The 27,869-nt window shown below is 28.5% G+C and overlaps 1 protein-coding gene across 3 annotated transcripts in view; it reads right to left on the reverse strand.

The window, feature by feature from the left end:
- Positions 1–27,869, reverse strand: part of LOC119602578 (putative uncharacterized protein DDB_G0282133) — a 326,929-nt gene that overhangs the window by 61,984 nt on the left and 237,076 nt on the right. For all 3 annotated transcript variants that reach the window (XM_037954179.1, XM_037954171.1, XM_037954186.1), the window contains 2 exons: positions 902–1,110; positions 330–440 (listed from right to left, as the gene is read on the reverse strand). In XM_037954179.1, the coding sequence (XP_037810107.1) occupies positions 330–440; positions 902–1,110 (320 nt within the window). The remainder of the gene's footprint in view (positions 1–329; positions 441–901; positions 1,111–27,869) is intronic.

Genomic DNA, 27,869 nt, shown 5'->3' on the forward strand with positions numbered 1-27,869 from the left:
TGCATATATATATGTTCACTATTTAAGGTAGTTCTACAAAAATTTGAGGAAGCTATTTCTTCTACGGTGTCCGAATTAATGTGTATTTTGAATGTGGTCATGGCACCACACAGATGCAGCAGTTTATTATTGAACATTTAATATAAAATATAAAATAATTTTTGTTTAATATTCAACAAATAGTGAGATCTAATCTTTGGTAATACCAACTTATTATAAAAGCTTTAGAAAGCTAAAATAACAACAACAAAATTGGTCAACTGTTATCATATCTATGACCAGCACTGTATATATAAATTTGAAAAATATATAAAAACCGTTTTACTTACCACCACGAACTTCACATGTCAGCACAATATTGTCGCCTTCAAATAGAGGACCCACTGCACCGGCAACATCTCGACCCGATGCATCGTATACCAAGATTTGATGTGGAGGAACTGAAATAAAAGAGTTAAACATTAAAGAAAATACTATAAATAATTTGTTGCATAAATTTAATGCAAAACCACACAAGTAAAAAAGTTATGGTGCGTCCAGATTTTCAAAAAAAAAAAATATACGAAAAAGTTGGCTAAAACTAATCTTGTGATAGTCATTTTTTTAAATTGATAGAAAGATTTACTTGGATGGACTTTTGAATATTTCCAATTTTGTTTCGATATTTTTACTGGCAAGATGACTAATGAATTAGAAAGTATTTATATAATACATTATTAGTAAGACCTTATTAGACTACTTCTATGTAATTCAGGCGATATGTAGTAGTCATTGAAAAGTATGTTGTTACGTAAGTAATTACAATTGAAGGTTTTTGCTGGGATGTTTTGTTTTATGTATGTATGTATTATTTTAAGTTGCTACAAAAAGGAACTCGAATACAACAATAAATACTACTCACCAATAACCGTTAAATTTATTCTATGATTCCGTGTAGGTGAATTTTGGAAGTCAACACGACATCTATACACTCCCTCATCGTCTAATTGTATATTGTCAACTTGTAATTTGGCAGGTTGTTTGCTTGTCACGAAATAAGCTCGGGGACCAAATGAATTTGTATCAGACCAATACAAAGCCTTCTCGAAAGGTCTCCCCCGTACATCAAAACTGCAATTGAAATTGGAAAAATGAAAAAAAAAAAAAAAAAAATTAATAAATTGTTTAATATGCTTACAGAATTTTTAATTAAATTGCTTAATTATGGAATATTTTTTTGTATTTTTCAGTTTTTGTATTGACCACAGTTTAAATTTGCTGTCAGACAACTTGTTCAAGTGTTTTTTATTTTTTTATTTTATTTTTACTTGTTTGTGTGAATTAACTATTTTTTTATTTTTAACTGTTGTTTTATAAACATCATTTGCATCCTGTTTATGTATGTTTTTGTGTGAAAGTATGCATGTGTATTAAACTGTTACAGTTCACTTGACTGACAAGCGAAAAGTGAATTAAATTATTTCATTTTTTGACATAAAAGAGTTGAAATATTATGTAATTCTTTTGTACTCTATTTTAATAGGTGAATATAATGGGTTTGTTAATAACTATGCAACATATAAGTAATACAGGAGCATTTTTTATTACTAAGCTGGTACCAAGTGTAGTAGCTTATTGCCGCTTAATATAGTATTATGTTAAAATTTCTTCGTTATTGATTTTTTAAAAATTCATTCACTTTCATAAAGTCATCAACACAAAATTCTTCAAATAAACCCTTAATAACTTTATTAATCCTTTATGAATACAGCTCTTTATGTTTTTATTTTCTTTTCCTTATTGTTTTTATTATGTTGAGAATTCAAATAAAAAAAAAAACGTTTGTAAAATTATTACATGCGTAATATTAAGTAGATTTATTTGTCAGATTGACATGAAAAAGTTTTCAGTACATAATTTCATATACATAGTTTAGCAAAGTATGTTGGGTGTAAAATGTCGTACAGTAATATTGTCTTGTCATTTGTAACATATTGAACAACTCGTCAAATAATTATGTATGCCTTTTTACTTGTCCTATATTTTTTTATTTATTGACCAGTAATACATACATATAAAAATGTCATTTACATGTCATAATAAAAACTTAATTTAATTTTAATATGACATTTAAACTGTGTAAATTAAAAATTATATTATTTTCCTAGATGAAAAAGTTATTAACTTCTTTATATGTATATTTTTTCAAAATCTAAAATTGGTCCATTAGAAGCTAATTGTAAGATTTGTTTACCTTTGTAGTTAGTTTACTTTTAAAAATACGATATTAAGTAATAATCAAATAAGTTACGCCATTTTGAAACAAATTTGAATTATTCAAAAGAAATTTATTTTGCTAGGAGCGTAACGAATGTAGTGTCCAAAACCTACTTGCGTTAAATTTTATTAAATTGTGTCATTTGGACACCTCTAATGTACAAACAAATATTTTAATATTATTTTTATTCGGAGAATACAATATAAATCGATAATGTCAATCAGAAGCCACATTAAACGTCTGAAATACAAATGGAACAAGTAAGAAAGTATAGTTGGACATAGACGACAATATGATACCCTATGCTAGTTATACTGCATCTTAAACTAGATTTATTTTTATAATACCGTCCGACATTTAAAATTAGACACGAACCGGATGATATACGTCTGAAACTATAAATTTAATGGAGAAAAACTGCTTTGTTAGTTTTTCATTTCGTAATTCTGTGTCCTTTTTAAAGGACTTCAAAGTTGTAAGAAGTACATTTTTCAAAAAATATTTTAAAATTTTTTCTCTTTTTGTCGGACGGTGTAATAAAATATTTATTTTAAGTATTACTCGGGAGAGTTTTCCCGTTTTTCTTACCAAGCGCATCCGGGTGGTGGAGAGGGGGTGGTGATGGACCATCTGTCTTCTCTCAGCTTTAGTTTGGGGTATCTCAAAAGAAACCACAAAATACGAGGATATATAAGCTAGAGAGTGTAAAAGGACAAAGTTGACAGAAGAAGTTATCGGGACGATCGATGCCGGTAATCCGACAGGCAAAATTCCAATAGACCAAAAAATAAAATAGAAGACCTGGTCAACAATAAAATAGTGGACCACGTAATAGAGAACGTGAGCTGCGAGTTCGGCATGGGCGTTGATAAGATTGGTATCTCACCAATGTGTTAGCACCCTAAAGAACTTGGTGAAAAGTATTCCTCCTCCTTTGGACCATGCTAAGCTGGGACCAGCAAAGAAGAGCGAACTTTCTGTGCTCTTTAAGTCCATTGTCTACATAAAAGGATGGTGCAGTAAACTGACAAATGAACGTATATATACTGGAAATTTTTGGTGGTCAAAATACTGAGCTGGCCTTGGAAAAATGTTATGTCTTTTACAGGAAAGAAGAACCTGAGGGAAATTTATTTGTAATAGGAACTCTATGGCTAGTCTTGCCAATAATAATGGTAGGGCTTACTTTGCCTCTAAAGCTGTCTTATTCAAAATTGGAAAGGTGCCAACGGAGAAATGAAATGCATTTTCAATACGAATACATACCACTGAATAAGCTTGTAAATTTCGATATAACTCACCATAAAGTTGAATTAAATGGGATAAAGGATTTGTATACTTGTGAGTTAAATAGATGATGTTTACAAATGACATTAAAATATGGCACGAAGAATTCTGATGAGGATCCGTAGCTGGCCCGAAAATGCATTCTCTCATGTAGGGGCCGGCGCTTCAAAGCTTATACCGCAAACAGGAGAGGGCGAAGGTATTTATCAGTGACAGTAGGGGATCCAACTCCATTGATTCACTGAAACATCGTTTCAATGTGGGGTGCGTTTCACTATTCTGGAATGAGTTCTATTTGTGATCGATTGTCCAGTGAATGGCACAATGCACTACAGAGAGAATTCGTTCCTAGTTCCAACACAATGCACTTCATGAGTAGAGGTCATCCCCCAAGTGCTGGTCCTAATAAAAAAATGGAACCAAAATTTGTCTGTCCATGGACAGGAATCGAACCCACGAACTCGAGCCTGAATAAAATGTATCTAATTAATATAAAATATTTATATTGAATTGTACATTGCTTTAAGAGATTTGTTGATATAAAAAATTATTTTCTGAAAGAATCTATATATATAGGGTTAGGTGGAGGATTCGTGTTTATATAAAAAATAATTATGAACGTTGATATTAAAGGAGGTCTATATGAGGTCTAGAGTCAAATGAGGCCCGATCATTATGAATATTTTCAGTGTCATTAAGTCTAATATGACACATACATACGTAGTTTCATATACATATTAGCTATAAGGCACTATTTGCGCTGTCCGATTGTATGTGTGCTAGGTTGAATGTTGGAGTTAGTTATTGGATAGTTATCTTAAAGTTAATATGAACACGAAATTTCATAAAATTGTTTTTAAAATTGCAACTTGTAGTATGTTACAAGTTTTACTTGGACAGAATTGATCCAGAAGTGATTCCAAGACTATGGGAACTTTAGTTGGGCATTATTTTTGTATTTACTAAACATCAGTATAAATTCAATAAACCATCGATCTGATTCATCATAATGTGGTGAAAGATATAAAAACTTCGTGCAAATTGTATATCAGAGAACAGTAAATAAATGATAATTAAATATCATAAGTAGGGTATAGATAAGTATATACAGTTAACTTACTGTAGACTTTTCACATACATACAATTTTAAAAATATCGATTTATTTATATATAGATAAATGCATTTATATTCAATAGTATTAATTTTTCTATGCTAGACTTGATTACATTTTTTCATAGAATTACATACACATAGATATATACACATGCATGTACACGCATTTATTCAAAAACATGAATTGATTTAAATGACAGTTTGTTGATTTGAATGTAGAAAAAATAATATGCAATTTGTTTATCGTATATAAGATTTGCATAAATAATTCATTGGATTATGGTATAATGCAATTTAGTTGCAAATATAATGGTATGAAAAATAATTGTCCAATTCACAATCGGTGCTATAGCATTGTATAGTTGTATGTGGTAATTTTTTATTATTGTTTTATTAAACAAAAAATACGACATACAACCTATAACACCGATTGTGGTTTATTGAACAAATATGTTAAAGCTTTTTTAAATCATTCAATCAGAATTTTTGATTGATATACAAACCTATACATATGTCCATATTTAGTTTAAAACTTATAAGGTGGAACATTAATAAAAAATTTATCTGAATTATTTAAATTTAATCCATATTTATTTTATTCACAAATATACTGCACTTTAATTATTAATTTAATTATAAACTATATTCATTAGTGTGCATCTGTTTGTATGAAGAAAAATTATTGATTTCATATCTATAAGTGATGCTTTCAATGGCATATCATCAACTTTTGTCCTATTTCAAAGATATTGAAAGTTTTACACATGTATTTTAAATATTTACATATATTAATTTAAAAATTTGAGAAATTTTATTCTAAAATGAACTACCATTTTGGGGCCACCCTAATATTCCTTTATATTATACATTAGCTAAATGCTATACACATACTTTCCGGTAAAATAAAAGACCGACACATTTAAATACTAATTTTTCATCACTCTCAAAGTGTTGATAATGATGATGATGGCATAGATGAAGATATATACTTCTTCTGATTCCACAAGAAAAAAGAAAGCAAAAAAAAGAGAATCCTGCTAATTAACAATAAACCACAACAAGTAATGTTTCGAGACATCTTCATATATAAATTCTATATATACTTATGTATATATATTTTTTTTTCTTACACATAAAAGCAAGAAAAATAAATATATTTTATAAAATAAAATACAAGTACAAGTGCCGCCTCCATTGACTCTATTCTCTCAACGACAAATATACATATACGTAGAGAAAAACTTAATTGCCGACATTTATCTTTGGAAAAGGAAACGCAAAACGTTATAAAAATAACAAGCAAACAATCTTCAAAACTTACAAAGAATGTCTTCAAATTAATGCCACATAGAGGTGATGCTACTTTCTGTTATAAAACATTATAGAACAAATTTTAAGAAAAGACCACAACCGCACACAGTTAGACCTAACGACAGTGACGGGAAGCCAACAGCAACATCACTGCCAAACACACCGAACAGCAGCAAAACTAACGCAGACATCACAAGAATAAAATTGTTTCTTTAGTTATACGTTTATATGTCTTTCGTACTGTGACTACTGTGAGCTTTAGGTTTTTCGTTTTTTTATATTATTTTCTTTGTAGTCAGTTTCTAATGCAAACGCCACAAACCACAAATGACGACATCTTTACATTGTGATAAGCATAAGATATATTGTTGTATGCACACAGGATATAAATTGTGTCAGCGGCGAAGAAATAAAATCACGCGCAGAACAAAAATGGGCGAAACAGAAGTAAAAAACTAAAAACCCAGACTTTTTCTTAAGACTTAGATGGAGAATAAAAACCAAAGACTGTATATATGTGCATATGTATGTATTAAAGAGGTTAAATATAAACGTTTGTGAATATATTCCAACAATGTAAGTTATCACGAAGACAGTTAAGAATTGAAGTAGTAGCAGCAACAGTAGTAGCAGGATCGAGTCACAAATGCAAACAATAAAAGACGACCAGGACAATGACAGCTTCAAGTTTTGATATTATGTAGAAAATAAACAAAACTAAAAATTTTACACTGTTTCTGGAAGATTTTTTTCAATAGATTCTTCTTTTTTATACCCTCCACCACCATCAGTGGTGATACAGGGTATATATAAGTTTATCGTTCCGTGTGTAACACCAAGAAATATTAATTTAAGACCCATCAAAGTATATATATTCTGGGTCCTTATGAAATTCTGAGTCGATTTAGCTATGTCCGTCTGTCTGTCTGTCTGCCTAAAACACGCTCACGTTAAAACTAAGCAAAGGAAATAATCCAAATTCACCCAAAATATTTAATATTATCCTAAGCAGTTTGGTATTGAAAATCAGCAAAATCGGTTCACAACGTAATAACTTATGAGTAAAAATTTAAGACTACCTCGAAAAAAATTACTTTTTTTTCCTAATTCTTTTGAAGTTTTCTCAGAAATTACCGAAGATATTGTGATGAATTTTGTCACACATTATTTTTTCATGGCAGTGATTAATTACGTTCAAAATCTTTACAATCGATCCAATATTTCCCATAGCCCCCATACAAAGGTATATATTCCCGGAAATTAGTTTATCGTTAATAACTCCCTCAAATATATCGATATCAGCACAAAATTTTGTACATGCAAATATAATATAAACAGAAATCATAATATCAACGTAGATCTTAGTCGGTCCACAATTGGTCATAGCTCCCATATAAGGTCCACTTCCGAAAATCACCTAAACGCACATATTTCATTGATAAATAAAGCTATTGTGATAAAATTCGACACAAATATGTTTTGCGTACATAAAAATCATTCAACAAAATTTTTTACGGATCGGACCATTATTGGTCATAGCTCCCATATAAGGCCCACTTCCGAAAATCACTTAAAAGCTCATATTTCTTTGTCATATAAAGCTATCTTGATAAAATTCGACACAAACAATTTTTGTCTAAATATGAATCACTCTATAAAAATATTTTCCTGATCGGCCCATAATTGGTCATAGCTCCCATATAATGTCCACTTCCTAAAATCACTTAAACGCATATATTTCTTTGAATAATAAAGCTATCGGGATAAAGTACGACTTAAATATGTTTTGTGAGCATATAAAACATTCTACGGAATTTGTTTCCGGATCGGTCCATAAGTTGTCTTAGCTCCCATACAAGGTTTACTTGTGAAAATCACTTAATACCACTTAATACGTTTTTAAATGATTATATCTGGATAAAATTCGACAAAGATATGTTCTGTGTATGGATATATCATTATATTAACATGTTTTCGAACTGGCCTATTAATATAATTTTTTCTGGACTTAATTAAACTTAGATTGACATATGCATATCAATACGGAAACAACAATTTTGCCAAGTTATCTAAAATTTATATAGTTAAATGGGTTTTAATTAAAAACAGCTTGCTGGTGGAGGGTATTTAAGATTCGGCACAACCGAATATAGCACTCTAACCTGTTTTTGATGCATCGTTTGGTATTAAAAAAAGGACCAAATCAGTCCATGTTTTCTCAAAGCATTAAACATTGTAAACAGTCATAGCTGGTTTAAAAACATCAGTATGCCTATAAAATTCCACATAAAAAAGTTTTATATGATCCAAAATCTCCCTCAGAAATTTTATGAGAATTGGTCTATAATTGACCGTACAAAGGTTTTAAGGTTTCCACATAAAATGGCTTTAACGCTCATAACTATAACTTGCTTCAACTTTATAACATTGAAATTCGACATAAACAAGTTTTATAGGAACATAATTCTAACTGTCAAATTTTTTGAGTCGGTCCATAATTGACCTTATCCCCTATAAATGGCCTTTCTCATTGCATGACATTAACAGCCATTACTGGCTTTACAATACCAGTATAGCGATAACATTCGTCGTGAACTAGTTTTATAGCATTCAATTGTGGTAGCAAAAGTATCGATTTATAGGGTCCACTTTCCGAAATTCACTTAAAATTTTATGACACTTGATTTGATGGTGGCTATATAAGATTTGGCACAGCCGAATATAGTGCTCTTACTTTTTTTCTTTTTTGGAAACAGTGTAAAAAACTCTTACATAATACTAAAAATTATGCAAGAAAATAAGGCTTCAACTACTAAAATATACACTGACATTAGCGTACTATAATAAAATGTTTTAAAATATCGCGACAAGTCTTTGAATACATACACACATATTTCTGAACGAAAAAAAAAAACAAAAACAGCTTAAAAATTATAAAAATAAGAAAAAAAAAAATAAAAGAAAACTCACAATACAGAAGAAATTACTTGAAAGAAATACACATTCTTTTATTTACTGGCTTTTAAATTAAATAATGAAAAAAAGGAAAGTAACATAAAAAGAAAGATTAAAAAACCCCGGGAAGGTCACGTGACATGCAAAATTTCCATGTTCCGGATTACAAACAAAAACTTCTTTGTATTCTATGGCCTTTATACTTAATAAACTTTTTTTTTTGGGAAATTTTCTTTGGTGTAGGTCGTCTTTAAAATGAACCCATTTCAATGCATTCAAGTTGAAGATTATTTGCTATTATTCGCTCATTAATAATTCTTATCAGTTGGTAATTTTACTTCTTTATTTTCTCTCAACTTGTTATACATTGTAAAGAAATTACAAAAACATAGAACATATTCAGCTGACACTTTAAGCAAGGGAAAGGAAATGTCAGGCTTTATAAAAAAACAGTTTCTAGTGTGGCGGAAAAAATTAATATTATTTTCAACATCTTTTTCTAGTATTTTCTTTGTTTTTTTTTCAGAATATTTTTTTATGCTTTAAAAATTGGATTTTTTTCTTAACCATTAAGATTTTTTGTTTGCTTTATTATATTTGACTTGGTTTATAAGAGGGTCTTTTATGTCATTTTGCGTTTTTAATGGCATTTTTCGTTTTTCTCAAATTTTTCTTTTAAAACAAATGTTTCCTTTTATTTGCATGTCTAGTATATTTTATTTCCTCTATTTTTGTCTTTCACTCATACATTTTCAATGTCTCGTCGTTGTCAAATGTTTATTTATTTTCTTCTTTTATTTAAGCAGAATATTTATTATGTTGCAGATTGTTCGTTTTTTTTTCTTAACTTTACTGATAATATACTAAATATGTTTTATATTTTTTTGTTATAAAATCAAGCTGTTAATTGTAATGATTTTCCTTTTTTTAATGTTTCTCAGTAGACAGAAATACATTTATATTTGGTTGGACATTCTTAAATATAAATATTATGGAGGGGTTTTTATAAAGTGCCAATTTGTATTGGGGCTCGAAATAATTAACAAATTTGTGCAATTTTATTGTCGTTTTAAGTTTTATTTCTTAAAGTAATTAGTTAGATTTAAGGAATTAAGGCGGCTTTTATATGTTTTTAATAGATAATAGAAATTAAATTTAATTTTTAAATGTTAAGGGAATTAGTGAATAATTTTTTTTTTTTTTGGAATATTTCATAGTAGTAAAAAAAAAAAAAAAAAAAAAAAACAATAAAGAAGTACGAAAGTATAGTCGACTGTAATGACTTTATATAAATTGGTTTATTTTACACAGATTTCGTTTATTAGGAATTTACTTGAATGGAATGTGAATATGGAAGTGGGCTTAGTCCTTAGACTAAAGTAAATTAATCAGATCAAAATCGCATAGTTTTGGAAATTTGTGAAAATCGGACATAATCGAACATATGATACCCTAAACCAGTGAGTATGTTTTAAAATGAGGATTATTTTTCTAATAATAAAGCATTTTTCCTCAATTCCGAAATATTTTAACAATTTATTACCAAAAAAAGTCAAAGGTAAATATTGTCCTATCCGTATAAATTTTGGTAGAGCGATTTACGATGACATTGAAGTTATTTATGCAGAATTTCAATGTTCTAGTAGTGTTTAAAGGTAGGTAGTAGTGTTTCAAGTCATTTTCTGAAGGAGACTTTGTATGGGGGCTAGGGTCAAATGAGGCCTTATTATTAAGAAAATAGTCAGAATCATATAAATTTATGTAAAACTAAGATTTTTATAGAGACTGTACAATATTTAACATTATTATAAGTTCAAAAGCCTTCTTCGGTAGTACGGTTGTATGGAGGCTAGGCAAAATAATGGACCGATTTCAACCATTTTGAAAAAGCTTCGTCCTGGGTCAAAAGAAGAGTATGTGCCAAATTTCATCAAATGATCTTGAAAATGGCGACCTGTAGCGTGAGCACAAGATTTACATGGACACACAGACGGACAGCCGGATAGACAGACAGACAGACAGTCAGATGGACGGATATACGGACATAGTTTAATAGACTCAGAAAGTGATTCTGAGCCGAATGTTATACAATAAGGTGGGTGTAGGACAAATATTTTTGGGTGTCACAAACATCAGAACAAATGCATAATACCCTCCCCACTATAGTGGTGTAGGGTATACAAATACTTAAATGTTCAGATTAAGTAACATATGATTGAATTTTTTAAAAGCAATCCCAAGACATACATACATATAATACTCGTTTGCTGCTAAAATATTATGTTTTGCAATCATTGTTGCAAATTATATCTTCATAATAGAAGTAAAAAAATTAATTTTCCTTAACGTATACACCACAATCGGCCACTTAAGGATAAAATTGAAAAAAAGTAATCATTATTCCATAAAGAAAATTACATCGATTACTGATGCATAAAATTAAATAAATATAGTATATTATTTGTTTTATCTTCTTCTATGCTCAACAACAAACTATTTTATTATGTATTCATAAAAATCTACAGTCCTTCAGAACAGTAAGGGCTCTGGTAATCTCTCTATTAAGTGTATTGTTTAATTTCTATTTTAATTTTCTGTTTTCTTGTTGTGTTTCACTACCCTGTGTTTTAATTAATTAAGCTAATTAAACTACGTGCTTGAAGCCATATTTTTACTCCCTTTCCAATTCTTTTTTTTTATTTTATAAACTTCATTTTCTTTATGGTATTTTTTTATTCTCTTCGATTGCTGTTGTATTTTATTCATTATTTTATTTCCTTTTTATTTTGTGGTAAAAAAATTGTTATTTTTCTTTTGTTTATTGGACACTTACGAGCTAAGTGGGGTTAACTTGTTAATTTATTGCAATTTAAAGCGACAATTTAATTTTATTTTAATATATTTCTATTTCTGCCACTTCGAGGAATATTGAACTTCTTTTTTAACTATTTATGTGGATACTGCTTGAATTGTTTTAGTTGCTGGTAATTAAAATAAAAATTGAAAAGAGTATAAAAATTGCACAAAATTGTAAATGGATTTATGGTGGAATATAATTAAAATAACTCATACCCATAGATGGCTGGTTTAAGCATCAATTAAAAGAAAAATATAATAGGATATTAGTTAAATATCAATAAAATTAAACATTTTAATCATTTCTAATGAAAAAGGGATTACAAATAAATATGGTATGATGTAAAACACAAAAATGATTATGTTTTCTATTTAAAAACGCATGAAAATAATTTTTAATCATTGAGAAAAAATATTTTCTTTTTGTAATTTAAGAATTTAAAAATGAAATCAAAAAAGTTTTTTTTATAAATAATATTTTTTAAATACACTGAAGGGTATATAATATTCGGCACAGTAGAATAAAGCACTCAAACCGTTTTTTTCATGTTTAAAATTTTACAATCTTCACGCCGAAATAATTTAATTGAAACACAATAAAGGTTCCATTGCTTAACATCCTATTGTCTGAGGAATTGTGTGCGTGGGTGAGTGTGTAAACAATATTTGATTTAGCCACGTAATTTATTATTATTTTTTTATATTGTTCAACATTATTTGTTATTGTTTTATTTTTGTAATTTTTTTTTTTATTTTTATTTTTAAAAACACAAACGAAAGCAAAAAAATTTCATTATTTTTCTGTTTGGCCTAAAGGGAACAGTAATGTTAAGTTGGCTCATTGAGAAGACTGCACAACAGATGGAATAAAACAAAAGAAAAAGCAAAACAATCATTAAAACTGTGTGGTAACAATAAAATATACAATTGTTGTAAAAAAGTGTTTTTGTTTTGTGTTGCATGACTTACAAAACAAATTTTAGATATCAGAAATGAAGGAGCATGCGATGGAAAATCCAAAATGAATGAATATTAGTGTTACTTTTATGTTTAGAAATATATTTACTTCTGAGTTAATTTTTCAAACTACCCTCGCAACTTGACTCGTATAAATAAATATATTACAAAATGAAATATAAGATTTGTTTGAAGAGCTTTGTTTTTCGTGTTGTTGCTGTTGTTGTTTGAGTCTGCTCCTTAGTTTTCTTCTTTTGTTTTTCTTTATACATATATTTATTTACTTCTTTTCTTTACATCTTGCACTCTTGAGCTTTATTTTATTATTTTTATTTTATTTTCAACAATTAGTATGGTTTTTATTTATTTTTTCTTTTAATTGCAAATACTTTATCTTACGCTTGACTAGATGAGTTTAATTTCTATTCAAGTAGAAGCTAAAAACAATTGAGGAAATATAGTCGGTCATGGCAGACCATAGGACTTACTACTTTTCGGTGAGTTGGACAGACTTCTTTTTTTTAATAGCGAGAAATTGACTATATGTTTGTAAAAAAAACTTTCTAATGAATCTAATGCAATTATGGACTATTCCTTTATTGCGATACTAATATTCATTAATCAATTCAAAAGTGGAAATGTGGTTCAAAATCATTAAACTATCAGTTTGATTTTTCGACTATTCTACATTTAATTTAAAGCTGTCTCAGACAGCTAAATCGATTGTGAGAATTTTATTCGACCCCAATTAGTATACTAAGCGTATTATTTGTATGTGTTTTAAACATCACTACAACAACATATTACTACACTCGTATAGGTATAAAAACACACATCCACAAAAAAATGTGAAACTAAAAGAACCTAAAGCGTTTTCACTTGTACACAACACTGTTAAACAAAGATGATTATTTTTTTATATCCTTGACAGATTATGGAAACAAAAGATATCTTGATAAGGGTATACTCAGAAATTTAGCTATGTACAGAAAATGTGTTTACTTAGAGCTTATAAGATCAGATAAAATAGATTCTTTCCGTAAGGAGCTTAATGAACTTTATGTGTGGATTTAAGTGTTTTTTTACCATTTTTTTAAACGAGAATTTGTTAATTAGTGATAATATATCGAAATATTATGATTTGAAAATCGATATTATTAGATAAACTTAGTGTCGAAATGGTTTGTCATAATAATAAATTAAAATTTATCTAATGTTTGTTATTATGTTCTAGCAATTAGTTAACTTTTGTTATCAACATAGAAGTAAGATTGATATATTCGAACTATTATGTACTCTTCACTAGATGAATTTTAAAAAAATATTATTTTATTTATGTAAAAATGTTTGTTCATTTTATTTTGAAATGTTTTATTATTATTTTTTTAAATTATTAATTTTTGTTTTAATTTAATTTTTATAAAAAAAAAAACTGAATATCTTTCAAATTTTGTTTCTATCCCTGATTTTAGACATTTACTGTGATAAAACTTGTGTATATATAATAAAAACAAGTAAGAATGTGCAGTATATATAATAAAAACAAGTAAGAATGTGCAGAATGATACCCCACACCAGTGCGTATGTTAAAAATGTGGTTTATTTTTTAATAATAAAGCATAAACTCCGAAATATTTTAACAATTTATTGACAAAAAAGAGAGTTATTTGGGGACAAGGGTTAATATGGGCCTATCCTTATGCACTTTTGAAGAATTTTATCGAGACACTAGTGTTTATAAGTGAATTTTGTCCTTCAAGTGATTTTTCAAAGGGGACTTTGTATCGAGGCTAGGGTAAAATATGGACCGATCATTACGAATATCTGGAGTATAATTTAGACGTATATAAAACCATGTTGTGCCGATTTTTATAGAGATACTAGAACATTTAACATAATTATAAGCTCAAAATTCCTATTCAGGGGGTACGGCTGTATGGGGTCTAGGCGAAATAATGGACCGACTTTAATCATTCGTTCCTGGATCAAAAAAATGTTATGTGCCAAATTTCATCAAAGGTTTACATGGACACACAGACGGACAAATATACAGACATAGCTTAGTCGGCCCAGAAAGTTATTCTGAGCCGATTGGTATACTTTTTTTTTGGGTGTAAGACTGACAGATGGGCAGACATGCAATGTTCACAATGTTAAGAGTATAAAAATAAACCAATTATTTTAATGATTTGTCTCAATATATAAAAAACTTATAGAAGGTTCATACGTGCTTAATTTTTATAAATCCGATAATTTTCTCATCCTTTAATAAATATAATATACAGTGGTATAAAAATATCGAGTCGACGGAACCTGGTGCTAAAAAAAGAAAACTTTTGATCTTGGAATCGACAGCCTTAAATATTTTAGTAAATGCCAATATGTCTCAAACTAGTATGTGGCTTAAAAATTTATTATTTTTTTTTTTTTTTCAATATTTACTTTATTGATTTATCATTGTCAATGGCTCTTTTAAATACAAACATATACTAAATGGTTAAAGTGGGTTAATTTAAATGATTGATGATAAATATAAAATGAAATGACATAAAAATAAATATTTTTTTTATATACAAATGTAAATAAAGTCTATATAATATTTTATAACTGTATTTGTTGGTCGTTTTAAATATGGAAATGGTTTTAATTGTTACGATAATTTTATTATTTTTTTTATTAGAGACATAAAATGATGAATTATTTAAATTTTTGCTTAAATTGCCAATATAGCGTAAAATTTTAATGCGGAAAATAGGATTTAACAAATATTCATATGGTAAAAAAAAAAAAACACATTTACTATGCATATTATACGAATTTAAGAGAAGGACACGGGGTAAGTACTATACCCAGTTAATTTATGAGATTGCCTTAAACATACAAATGTATGTCTGTTTCATTATGAATAAGATCCTACGAGGGTCCTGCAGATGGATACTGTATATCTAAAAATGTTTCTACTAGCGTTACTAATCTCAGTCCTTTTATGTTTATAAGGATAAATACAAGAAATTTATATTTTTTTTTATTTTTACAATCAATAAATAACAATAACTTGTATATTCTTTATGTTGCTATACTTTTTTTTTTAATATCATTCTGTCTTTATGAAAATTTCTTTATTTTTCATACACATTTTCCTTTGCATTGCTTTATATTTCTTGTTGTAAGGATTATAATACCCATCAACATCATCGCACATGTCTACAAAGGCACAAACGCAATACAACACATAAATACATAAATTCCAGACACAAGACACTGTAAAGAAATCATGCCAAAAGTGATAAAAATCATCCTTAATCAGATTTGGAAAGCAAAAAATACAGACATACATAAGTGCCTCAGATAGAACATTCAACTCACACATACACAATTTATGTGAATTCTATAAAAGGCATAAAATATACTTTTGGTTGTTTTCTTTGTCGTTACCATACCATATTACATACATGTCCATGGTTGGTTGGTTGGTTGGTTGAGGAGCTGGTTATTTAAAATAAAGTTAATATCTGTGAAATAGTTTAAAAGGGTTTATAACCAAAGTGACCATGACCAATGAAAAATTTGTTGGAAATTTTATATTTTTGTTGTAGATTTCATCTCATGATTTGTTGATATCAAATAAAGCAAAAAAAATAATAAAAATATATAAAGAAATGAATAGGGATATAATAAAGGAGCTTTAGAAGTGTGTTCCATTATGATATAAAAATTGCTATACAAAATATTAATTTGTTTTATTGATAAAATTTTATTACATATTATACAATGATTTGGATTTTTTCCCAAAAGTTGTAAAATAAAAATTTAAGGAGTTGTCAAAAATATTTTGACTTAAAAACTCTTTAGTTTTAATTCTTCAATAAACTTCGTTAAATTATTTTAAATATGTCTGTGACTTTTAATTGTTTACCAGTGTCTGTTTTTTGCCTTCTTAAATTTATTTAGCGCTCAGTCGCTAAAGAATTTAATCATAAAATACAACATAAATGCATGTCTGTATAAGTACATCCTTTTCTACAAAAAAAAAAAAAAAAAACACATTACACTCAATAATACATACATATACATACATATGTATAGCAGACAGCATTTTCTCTCTGACATCGTTGTTTTTTTCTTGCTTTTTTCAATTAATAAGAGAATAAATTTATATATATTTTATATAATTTTTTCTACCATAAAGCATTTTAAATGTCACGTTCAATATTAAGGCTTGTCAACAGTATGTGTATAATTCAATACCACCATCAAAAGCATCTTCTTTATAAAAATCCTTCGTTAAAATAAACATATAAAAACGTTAGGGTAGTTTGAAATTTTATGCGACATTATTTTGTTTTGAAAATTTGTTGTAAATTTTTTTTGTTTTTGGTAAAATTAAATATTAATTTTTAATTAATAATTTCTATCCCTGATTTTAGACATTTACTGTTATAAAACTTGTGTATATATAATAAAAACAAGTAAGAATGTGCAGAATGATACCCTACACCAGTGCGTATGTTAATTTTTTAAAATTACCTTCAACCATACTTTCACCTGGTCTTCTCATATAAACCTCTTAGTTGGCCACACCTACTGAAAACATAGATCTCTTTGGTCTACTACCACTAGTGAATTTTCAACCCACCATCAAATCATGTGTGTTAAATTTCAAGTGAATTTCGTAAAGTGGACCCATATTATACAAATCGATACTTTTGCTACCACAATTTAATGATTTATTGGATTTATTCTAAACTGTTTTATCATATATAAATAGTAATATAGTCAGGGTGGTGGTAGTAGGTACTTATTTTATTATATTTAATAATTTTTTTAATGATTTGATTTCCTGTAAATTTAATTATGGTCAATATTGGACCAATCCTCCTAAGAATGTTATGTCGAATATTTTATCAAAGCATTATATGAAGGTAGGGTCAGTTATGGGTTGACTTTCGTTGATTTATTGTAATTTTGAAGCAAGTTTTGAGCTCTAAAGTAATTTGCGGAGAAGAACATTATATGGGGGGTAGGGTCAATAACGGTCCGATCTCCATAAAATTTGGCAGAAATATTTTAGTTCCCCTAAAACTTGTTTTCGTCGAATTTTGTTGCTTTACTATTATTTTGGAGCAAGTTATAAGTAAAATATATTTATTTCAGCTCCTTAGCTCTTCTCGTTCGGACTCTATCGTGCTTTCAACCGACAGACGGACAAACGGACGGACATGGTTCGATCGTGTTAGAATTTAATAAGGACCCAGAATATATATACTTTTGTGGGTCTATGATGTACATATATATGTATAATTTATTTTTATAAACTTTATGCGAAAATTGATCAAATGTGAACTATTGATTACAATGGTAAAATGTAGTGAACTTTTAGGCAAAATATCGACTACTTCATTTACCAGAGGTAACTAGTTAGTTGGAAATGCGGTAATCTATCAAGTGAAAAGTACAAATTGACACTTTTCGTACTGTAGGTAATTAAGAAAACCAGTTTTACATGTTTGTTTCCCCTTTTTTTTACTAACCCAGCAAAAACTGGGTAATGGCTTTCAATTGTAATTACTTACCTAACAACATACTTTTCAATGACTAATATACATATATGTTCTGGATTACATAGAAGTGGTATAATAAGGTCTTACTAATAATTTAAATTAGAAATTATTTATAATAATTTCTAATTCATTAGGCATCTTGCCAGTTAAGATACAGATGCTGTATAAGTTTTTTCGTGTGATTTACAATGACTACTTTTTCAAATTACTTGTAATCATTTGTGGTAAGTATTTACCTCCAATGACATCACTGTGTTAAGATAATGACTTAAAATGCTATTGTGTAAGTAAGTTTTAGCATTTTAACTTCTTACATGGTAATGCAAGTTTTTACTGGGAAATATTCAAAACTTTTAACTTTTGATATATATTTTCCTATATATATATTGTATTTTATGACCACAAGCTGATTTTTTTTTTGTCAAATATGGACCTTTACATATATTTAAACTTTGATGGACATTCAAAGGCATTGATGTTGTTCATAATAGGAAGATTTTCAGGGTAAAAATTTCAGTTATTTTATACCAATTTTAAGAATATCGTTCGAGTTATAATAAGAAAATTTTCGTAACACTTTATGTTAAGTAGAAAGTCCATTGAAATTTGGTTAACTATTTATGGCATTTATTAAATGGTATACTACCCAATATAAATTATACCATCCTAATATACATAAATACATACATATTATATGTATGACTAAAGCAACGACAGTAAAAGTAACCATCATATTTTGTTGCTCCATACCAATATGGTTAGTGTCATACATACATACGTATGTATGTATGTATGTTATGTGAACGAAAATACAATCTCAAGAACATGCAGTCGACGAGAAAGAAAAAAAAAAAAATAAACAAAACTTGGATAAAAGAAAAATAATTATTTAACCTACATCCGTATAATACAAAAAAATATACCCAACACCCTTTACCTCCTCTTTTTGTAAGGCCATGTGCGATGTATAAAATAAATAAGTATAAATACAAGTATAGAAATATAATAAAATGTTATATAAACAACATTACAAACGTCTAATAAAAGGTCAAAAAGCTTTGTATTTATGAAAAGCCCTTACAAGCATATATTTTATTTACACCTTGTTTGTATGAAGGCGTTTGTTGTTTTATTTAGTTTCCGTTTTTAGTTACAAATAGTGTTAAGGCTGTGATGTACAATAATCAAGGTTAATTGCTTTTTTGGTTTAATTTGAAAAGAAAATGTCTTTTATTTGAAGAAGTCAATAAACTTTTCCGTTGAATTTTGAAGAAACTTTATGATATGCATTTTAAAAGTATTCATTGAGAAGTTATATGTAAATAGTAGCATTATCCTCGTTAAGGATATATGGGAACCATGTAAAATCATACACCAATTACAATTAAAATCAACAAGATTTCAAATTGTAATTTGATAAAAACATTTAGACTAAGGCCAAAGACCATTAAAATAACTCAAGTACTAATTCTGAGTAGCTGTCTATAAAAACTGGAAAGAATGTCTTACAGACATCATTATTTACTACTGCGGCGTAGGATATAAAACTTCAAAAATGTTTCAAGAATATTAAAAACTATTATATTTCCCACACATAACTATATTATATTTCCTTAGAAAATACCAAATGTCACATTTTCCAAACCCTATTATAAGAACAATATTATGAATTATTCAATTACATGTCATATATTTTAAAAGCATTGACAACGATATTGGTTCAATAACATTTTTTGAAAGTGACCTACATAATAAATATTAGTGACACGTATAATAACAAAATATTATATCAATAGCAACAGCTAAAACATACAAAAAAAAAAAAAAAATACCCATAGAAAAATAAGCCTTTCTCTTGACAACACAAATAAAATCAATTGTATAATATTAAGTAAAATTTAAATTTACCAAAAAAAGTACTTTCATTACAAAAAAACGAATAAATGTGGGAGGAAACCAAAAATATGAAAAACCTTTTTCAAACGTGACATGTTTTCTATAATCCAATAAACAGTTTTAACACTTGTACTCGTTTTTTCATTTCAATTCATTTTCATTCATTTCCATTTACAATATAAAATATGACACCTTTATAAAAGTACAAATTTAAAGCCATTTATGTATGTGTGTAGGAGAGTGTAAAAAATATAAGTTTGTCTGTATATATTTGTGAAATTTTAACCTTGTGGATAGTGAGTGTCCTTTTATCTTACTCTTTTTTTGCTTTTATTGTTGCCGTTATTATTATTTTTTTATTGGTTTTCACTTTGTAGCAATTTTTGCTCATAGCAGATGAAATACAAAAAAAAAAAAAAATAATATTAATGAAAAAAAAAAAAAACTTAAACGTGTCAAGTTGAAGAGGAAGCAACACAGAACAAAAATGTATAAAAATATGTTGTGTACTTTTTTTGGGTTGGGGTTGAAAAAAAAAATCAAATATGACAAAAATGTGTCAAAACATATGTGACTGAATGGCTTCACAAATTTTTACTTTTTTTTTGTACCCTTTTTTGACATGAGACTTATTAATATTTATCGTATATAAAAGTACATATGTATAAGTAAACTGACCCTAAAAAGTAGGCAATGTTGTGTGTTAAAAAATACATAGAGCCGGTTTTTATAGTTCTCACTAAAGAAACAAAATTTATTTAATTTTGAAAATTTTATACAAATTTCAAAACTTAAGTAAAATTTCTTCCCTCAGTCAGAACTGTAAAACTCGGCCTTAATATTTAATGATTTTTTCAAAATTTTTGAGGTTATAAGCATAGTTTAGATAGTTTCGGTATGAGATAGGAGAAATAGTGGGATTATATTCAAAATCCATTACCTATGATTTCTTATAAGTATACGGACAGATTGTAAACTTTGTATGGGGGCTAGGTGAAATAATTCATATTAAAATATTGGTCATATATGTATGTATGTGCGCCAAAAACCTATACCGATCGATTTAGAATGACTTTCTGTGTCTATTCCACAATGTCCGTTCGTTCATAAAAGCGTTTTTATAAAGTACAGGTCGCAGTTTTGAAGAAAATTTTTTGTAATTTCACATAAAAAACCTTACGATTTTGAAACCATAATGTCGAGTTACTATTACTATGATAAATCCTCTGCAAACTCCAAAGTCTCCTTGGACAATTTTGTAGTCAATAAATATCATAAATACGTATGTATGTATATTAGGGTTATAACCAAAATTAGGCCCTAGCACTACGTGGTATCCAGTAGTGTTCTAATAACGACAACATTTTTCTAAGATCAAATTTACAAAAAATTTGCATATAATAATATTAATACTTATTAGCAAATTTGGAAGAGGAAAAATCCGCAGCCCTTGCTTTTCCTCCGAGTAAATTTCGTGGGTTAACAATATTGCTTTTTTATATTAAATATATTCGATTTTATATTAACAAATTTAAAATTATGTTTATACCCAGCTACATATCGTATGGATTACATAGAAGTAGTCTAATAAGGTCTTACTAATAATGTGTTATATAAATACTTTCTAATTCATTAGTCATCTTGGCAGTGAAGATATAGAAGCTGTATACGTTTTTTATGCGATTTACAATGAAAGTAGTCATTCTAATTACTTGTATAAAAAATATTTTTTAACTCAACAATAAATAAAAAATGTCCACCTTTGACCCTCTAAGTCCAGCAGTTCTTGACCGATAGAGCTGAAAATTTGTGTCTGACCTACTATCCAATTGTACTTACTTAATTTATTGCAAATTTCGTCGTAATCGATTAAGTTTAAATTTCTGTACACCTTAAGATCTAACAACCAAAGATAAAAAATGTAATTTTAATAAACCACCAAAACTAGGAAATATCTTAAAACTTCCGATTCATCAAGAAATTTTAGGCTTAAAAACTTAAGCCCCAAAAGTTTATAAATTTTATATAAACTAGCAAAATTCAGTAAAAAATATTATGACCAAATTTTACACATTTATATATATAAGCAAAAACAGTAAACAAATAACTTATTTGACATTTCAAAACAAATTTAATCAGTAGTAAAAAAAACTTTTTTTCAACGTTCAATAGCATATACACATACACACATACATATGTTTTTACATTAGAGTGGCCCGGTTGGAATGAAGAAAAAAAAAATACGAAACTTTAGTTCCTTCTAGATTCAATCTAGATAAAATTTTATTAAAATTTTTCAAAACCAACCTTCATCCAAAAACATAACTTAATAATGCAAACAATAATATTATGTATATGTATTACATAATAGCCTCCTAAGGACCCTAACCGAGAAAGGACTTAGACCTGTCTGCTATGCAGACGATGTCGTAATACTTTTAAAGGGAAAGGATCCAAATTACTTGTGTAGAAGAGCTGAGGAGGCTCTGAATACGGCCTTGAGCTGGGCTCAACCGAGAGGCCTCAATGTTAACCCGGCGAAGACGGAAATCTGTCTTTTCACAAGAAAGACAAAAATTTCTACATATACTGAACCTTGCTTCTTGGGCAAGAAGATACCGGTGACAGACAAAGTTAAGTACTTAGGTGTAATACTTGACCGGAAATTAAAATGGAGACACCACATAGAGGATAGGATCAACAAGGCACATCGGTGCTGGGCGATATGTAGGAGAACCATAGGCATGAAATGGGGTCTTAGTCCTACTATGACAAATTGGCTTTATAAAAGTGTAATTAGACCAATCCTAGCTTATGCTTCAATAATTTGGTGGAGTGCTTTGGACAAAAAGTGTAATATCAAACTACTGCAGGGAGTTCAGCGTACATGCTGCTTGGGTATAAGTGGTGCCATGTGTACTACTTCAACCAAGGCTCTGGAAACGTTGCTAGATATTCCACCCATTGAAACATATATAAGATATGAGGCGGCGCTTACAGCCGAACGGCTCTTTACTTTAGGCGAACTGGCCAAAAACGGTTATAGGACACGTCATCAATGTATACTGGACACATTGGAAGGTTATACACATTCATCGGACGTGCCTGATCGCATACCAGACACTGAATATGTCGGAAACTTTGAAACGCTAATCCCAGATAGAATGTCTTGGTCAAGCGGAACATTAGAGCAAATACCAGTAGGAATCCGTTGCTACACGGATGGCTCTAAATTAGGGGACAAAGTGGGTCTGGGGTTCTATATTGAAGACCCAGAAACAGAAATATACCACCGTTTACCTAATCATAACACAAGCTTCCAGGCAGAAGTACGAGCAATAACGGAATGTGTAAATTGGATTAGAATAAATATGGCGCCCACAGGGCTTAATATATTTACCGACAGCCAGAAGGCAATTTGTGCGATATCAGGTGATAGAATTAAATCTAAGACTGTATTGGATTGTAAGAAAGCTTTAACTGAATACTCTCCCAGAGGTAAGGTTCACATCATATGGGTACCAGGCCACTCGGGAGTAGTCGGCAACGAAAGGGCGAATGTAATAGCTTTAAAGGGAAGGGAGCTCGATGTAGTTAACCTGACAAACGCAAAACCATTCGACGCAACAAAAGCTGAATTAAAAATATGGATGAGAGAATCCCATAAGGCCTCTTGGAATAATGAAACGGTGGGTAGAACCACAAAGATTCTATGGGGTGACCCTGATGAGAGCAAGACGAGAAATCTTCTCAAAATGAGCAAGTCTGAGGTTAGTATGATGGTACGTATTCTCAGTGGACACACAGGATTACGAGCACATCTATACAAAATTGGACGTGCGAATTCAGACGAATGTAGAGCATGTGGAGAGGACAGTGAAACTCTGGAGCACTTTCTTTGCCATTGTCAGGCATTCGTCGAAGTTAGATCCAAGTATCTTGGAAGTGATGTTATTCCAGAAATAACATTCTTAACCAACACCGATTGGAAGATTCTTAGGAATTACGTCCAGGAAACTGAGTTTCTGAACATGGAAAAATAATACATTCAGTGAACAATTTTTTTTTTTTTTTTTTTTTTTTTTTTTTTTTTTTCTTGAATTGGAGCGCACAACAGGCCCGATAGTGGCCTAGGTGTATTTCTTCGGATTTGATGTAGTATACATCCTCCTATCAACCTACCTACCTACCTACCTACCATACATATTAATGAATAGCTTATGAAATTATGAATACATATTATTACATAGCTAACAAAAGATTAGATTTGAAATTGTATCTTAAAATTATGCAATTATTATTTTCGGCGGCAAGATCAGCAAATTGCAATTCGGTGCCATTCTAATGTACATACATATATCGATCAGATTTTGAAGGACATGCAAAGGTATATATTTTTCTGTTAATTAAATTTTTTTCATAGCTATTCTCCCGCAATGCACGTACTATTATGTAAATAAAAACGTTTGCAAAAAAAACGGTTGAAAAAAAAAAACAACAATTTTTAATCAATTTTAAAAATTTGTTTTTGTTAAAGGCTAAACAAACAACTGGTATCATTTTATTAATCACCGCATTGTGGCAGTATTTTTAATGTTTTTTAACCATATGCATTGTAAATAGCTTTGTATACTATGTAGATATGTAGTATTTTTTTGCATGACTTTTGTTAGCAATGAAATTTTTATATTTTAAGCCATTAACAAATCCAGATAGCTGTTTTTAAATTAACCTAATAATTGAATTATTTTATTGGATAAAAAAATATACTTTATATGTCAGAGATTTAATATGAAAAATGGACGCTGTTAATTAAATTTACTTATATATTTATATGTAAAATATACAAATTAAAATATTGAGTTGTTTAAAAATTGTATTTGAAAGGCTTAAATTTAAGTTTAATATTTTGAGATTAAATAATAAATAGAATTTCATTTATATAAAACTGTAAAGGCTTTGAACGTTTATTCAAGACTTTGCTTAACAAAAATGTATGATAAACAATCTTTTTAAACGTTTTGCTAAGGTTCTTTTAATTATTATTTTTTGTAAGATAGTTTGTTTTCGATTGTGACTAATTTAATTTACGTAGCGTATGATTGATATTTTATTGTGTATATGAAATAAGTAGTACTCATACGACACAGATCTATTAAAAAATGTTATAAATATTAAATTAGGCCTCCGGTAGGTTAATGGTTAATCTGGTAGACCGGAAGTGGTGTGTTCGATTCCCACCTGAGACAGAATAGACCCTATAGAGGCCTAGGTTTATTTCTTCGGATTTGATGTATATACGTCCTCCTTTCAAACTAACTAACTAACTAACTAACTAACTAACTAACTAACTAACTAACTAACTAACTAACTAACTAACTAACTAACTAACTAACTAACTAACTAACTAACTAACTAACTAACTAACTAACTAACTACTAACTAACTAACTAACTAACTAACTAACTACTAACTAACTAACTAACTAACTAACTACTAACTAACTAACTAACTAACTAACTAACTAACTAACTAACTAACTAACTAACTAACTAACTAACTAACTAACTAACTAACTAACTAACTAACTAACTAACTAACTAACTAACTAACTAACTAACTACTAACTAACTAACTAACTAACTAACTAACTAACTAACTAACTAACTAACTAACTAACTAACTAACTAACTAACTAACTAACTAACTAACTAACTAACTAACTAACTAACTACTAACTAACTAACTAACTAACTAACTAACTAACTAACTAACTAACTAACTAACTAACTAACTAACTAACTAAGTAACTAACTAACTAACTAACTAACTACTAACTAACTAACTAACTAACTAACTAACTAACTAACTTAACTACTAACTAACTAACTAACTAACTAACTAACTAACTAACTACTAACTAAACTAACTAACTAACTAACTAACTAACTAACTAACTAACTAACTAACTACTAACTAACTAACTAACTAAACTAATAACTACTAACTAACTAACTAACTAACTAACTAACTAACTACTAACTAACTAACTAACTACTAACATACTAACTACTAACTAACTAACTACTAACTGTAAATAGAGGAAAAATTAAAATTTAGTGTTAGTTAAACCTTTAGTGATTTATTATTGTTGGAATTAAAGTGATCATATTAATTTAGAGTTGTCTTTAGAGTGCATATAGATCCGAAGGAGGCCTTTGTGATTTTAAATTATACCACGTTGTCATCTCCTAAAGTCCCAAATTTCTGCATAAATCAAAAGACGACAATTTTCTTAATTATTTACCATCATTTCCTCTATAACTTCATTTAAATTTCCTTCTTTTTTCTACGGAAAATTTAAAAATTCGAAATGAATATAATTCAAACATTTGAAAAGAAAAAATATCTAAACAATCATATAAGAAACTTTGACTATAAAACTTGTTAGTTTGTGGATTTTATGGTTTTGAAATGTTGTTTCAGTTTGCTGTATAGATTTATCAGCTTTAGCTTCAAATACCATTGCTTTCACTTATATTTCATCTACTTCCCAATCTCTTACCTTCAACTAACACTTTGATTGTAACTGTTAAACTTAAATGTGGTTTGCTGCAGATTACACTGAGCGTAACTTTGGTGTGGTAATATTGGATTTTATAAAGTGTTATATATAGAAAATTTTCGTAAAATCTTCAACTCATCTAAACTTATCGAGGTGGAAAAGTATATAGATTCCATACAAATGTGCACTTAATAAAACACATACATACACAAGTAGTCAAAATGAGAATTACAAAAAGAAAAACATTATATGAAATAACAAATTTGTAGTATAAAAAGATTTGATTATACACAAACATTTGGATATTTCTTTGCTAAATACATTCACAGATATACGTTTGTATAAATATGGTATTTTATATATGTGATTGTATAGAGATACATTTCTAAAGTAAGTCAAGTGTATAAATGTACAAAAATCTGATTTGATTTACAATATAACAAAATCTTCTATATCTACTACACATACTTAACAATTACTGATATTTATATTTTAGTATTTGTATAAGTAGCTAGAAGAAACTCTGTGCCTGTGATGGTTAAATGAAATGTTTAAGTATGAAAACGATATGAAATTGTCTTTCTAATTAGAAAATAATTTTAAAATTGATTTATTTGGTTTATCTTATGTCAAGTGTATAATTTAATATTGGTAGGTCTGGTTACTAAAACAGTGGTAATGAAATATAATTATAGTAAATACAACATAAGTAATGTAACTCAAATGTATTACCACATTAATTAAAGAGATTTGTTTACAGATTTTAACTTATGTTATTTTGACTTATAAATTTCTCGAATTTCATGTATGAAAAGTATTAAAATTTAGATCAACAAATTTACGAATTTTGAAGAAAATTATCTTGACGAACTTTTGTATGAAATATGAACATTCCGTTTCATAAGTTTTGAAATGGAGTCAACAAAAGTATAATATTTTTTATACCGCAAATACTTTTTTATCGAGATTTGACAATATGTTTTTATTTTCAACTTTGTTCTTCAATTTAACCAATGTGCGTAAATTATTTGTATATAGTAAATATCTAATTCAATAATTACATTGTGGTTAAAATTTACATCATTTAGTTTATTTTTAGTTTGTTTTAAC

The sequence above is a fragment of the Lucilia sericata genome, unplaced genomic scaffold, assembly GCF_015586225.1.
Source record: "Lucilia sericata isolate MDLA Ls3-8-SP2 unplaced genomic scaffold, ASM1558622v1 Contig000007F_arrow, whole genome shotgun sequence".
NCBI lineage: Eukaryota > Metazoa > Arthropoda > Insecta > Diptera > Calliphoridae > Lucilia > Lucilia sericata.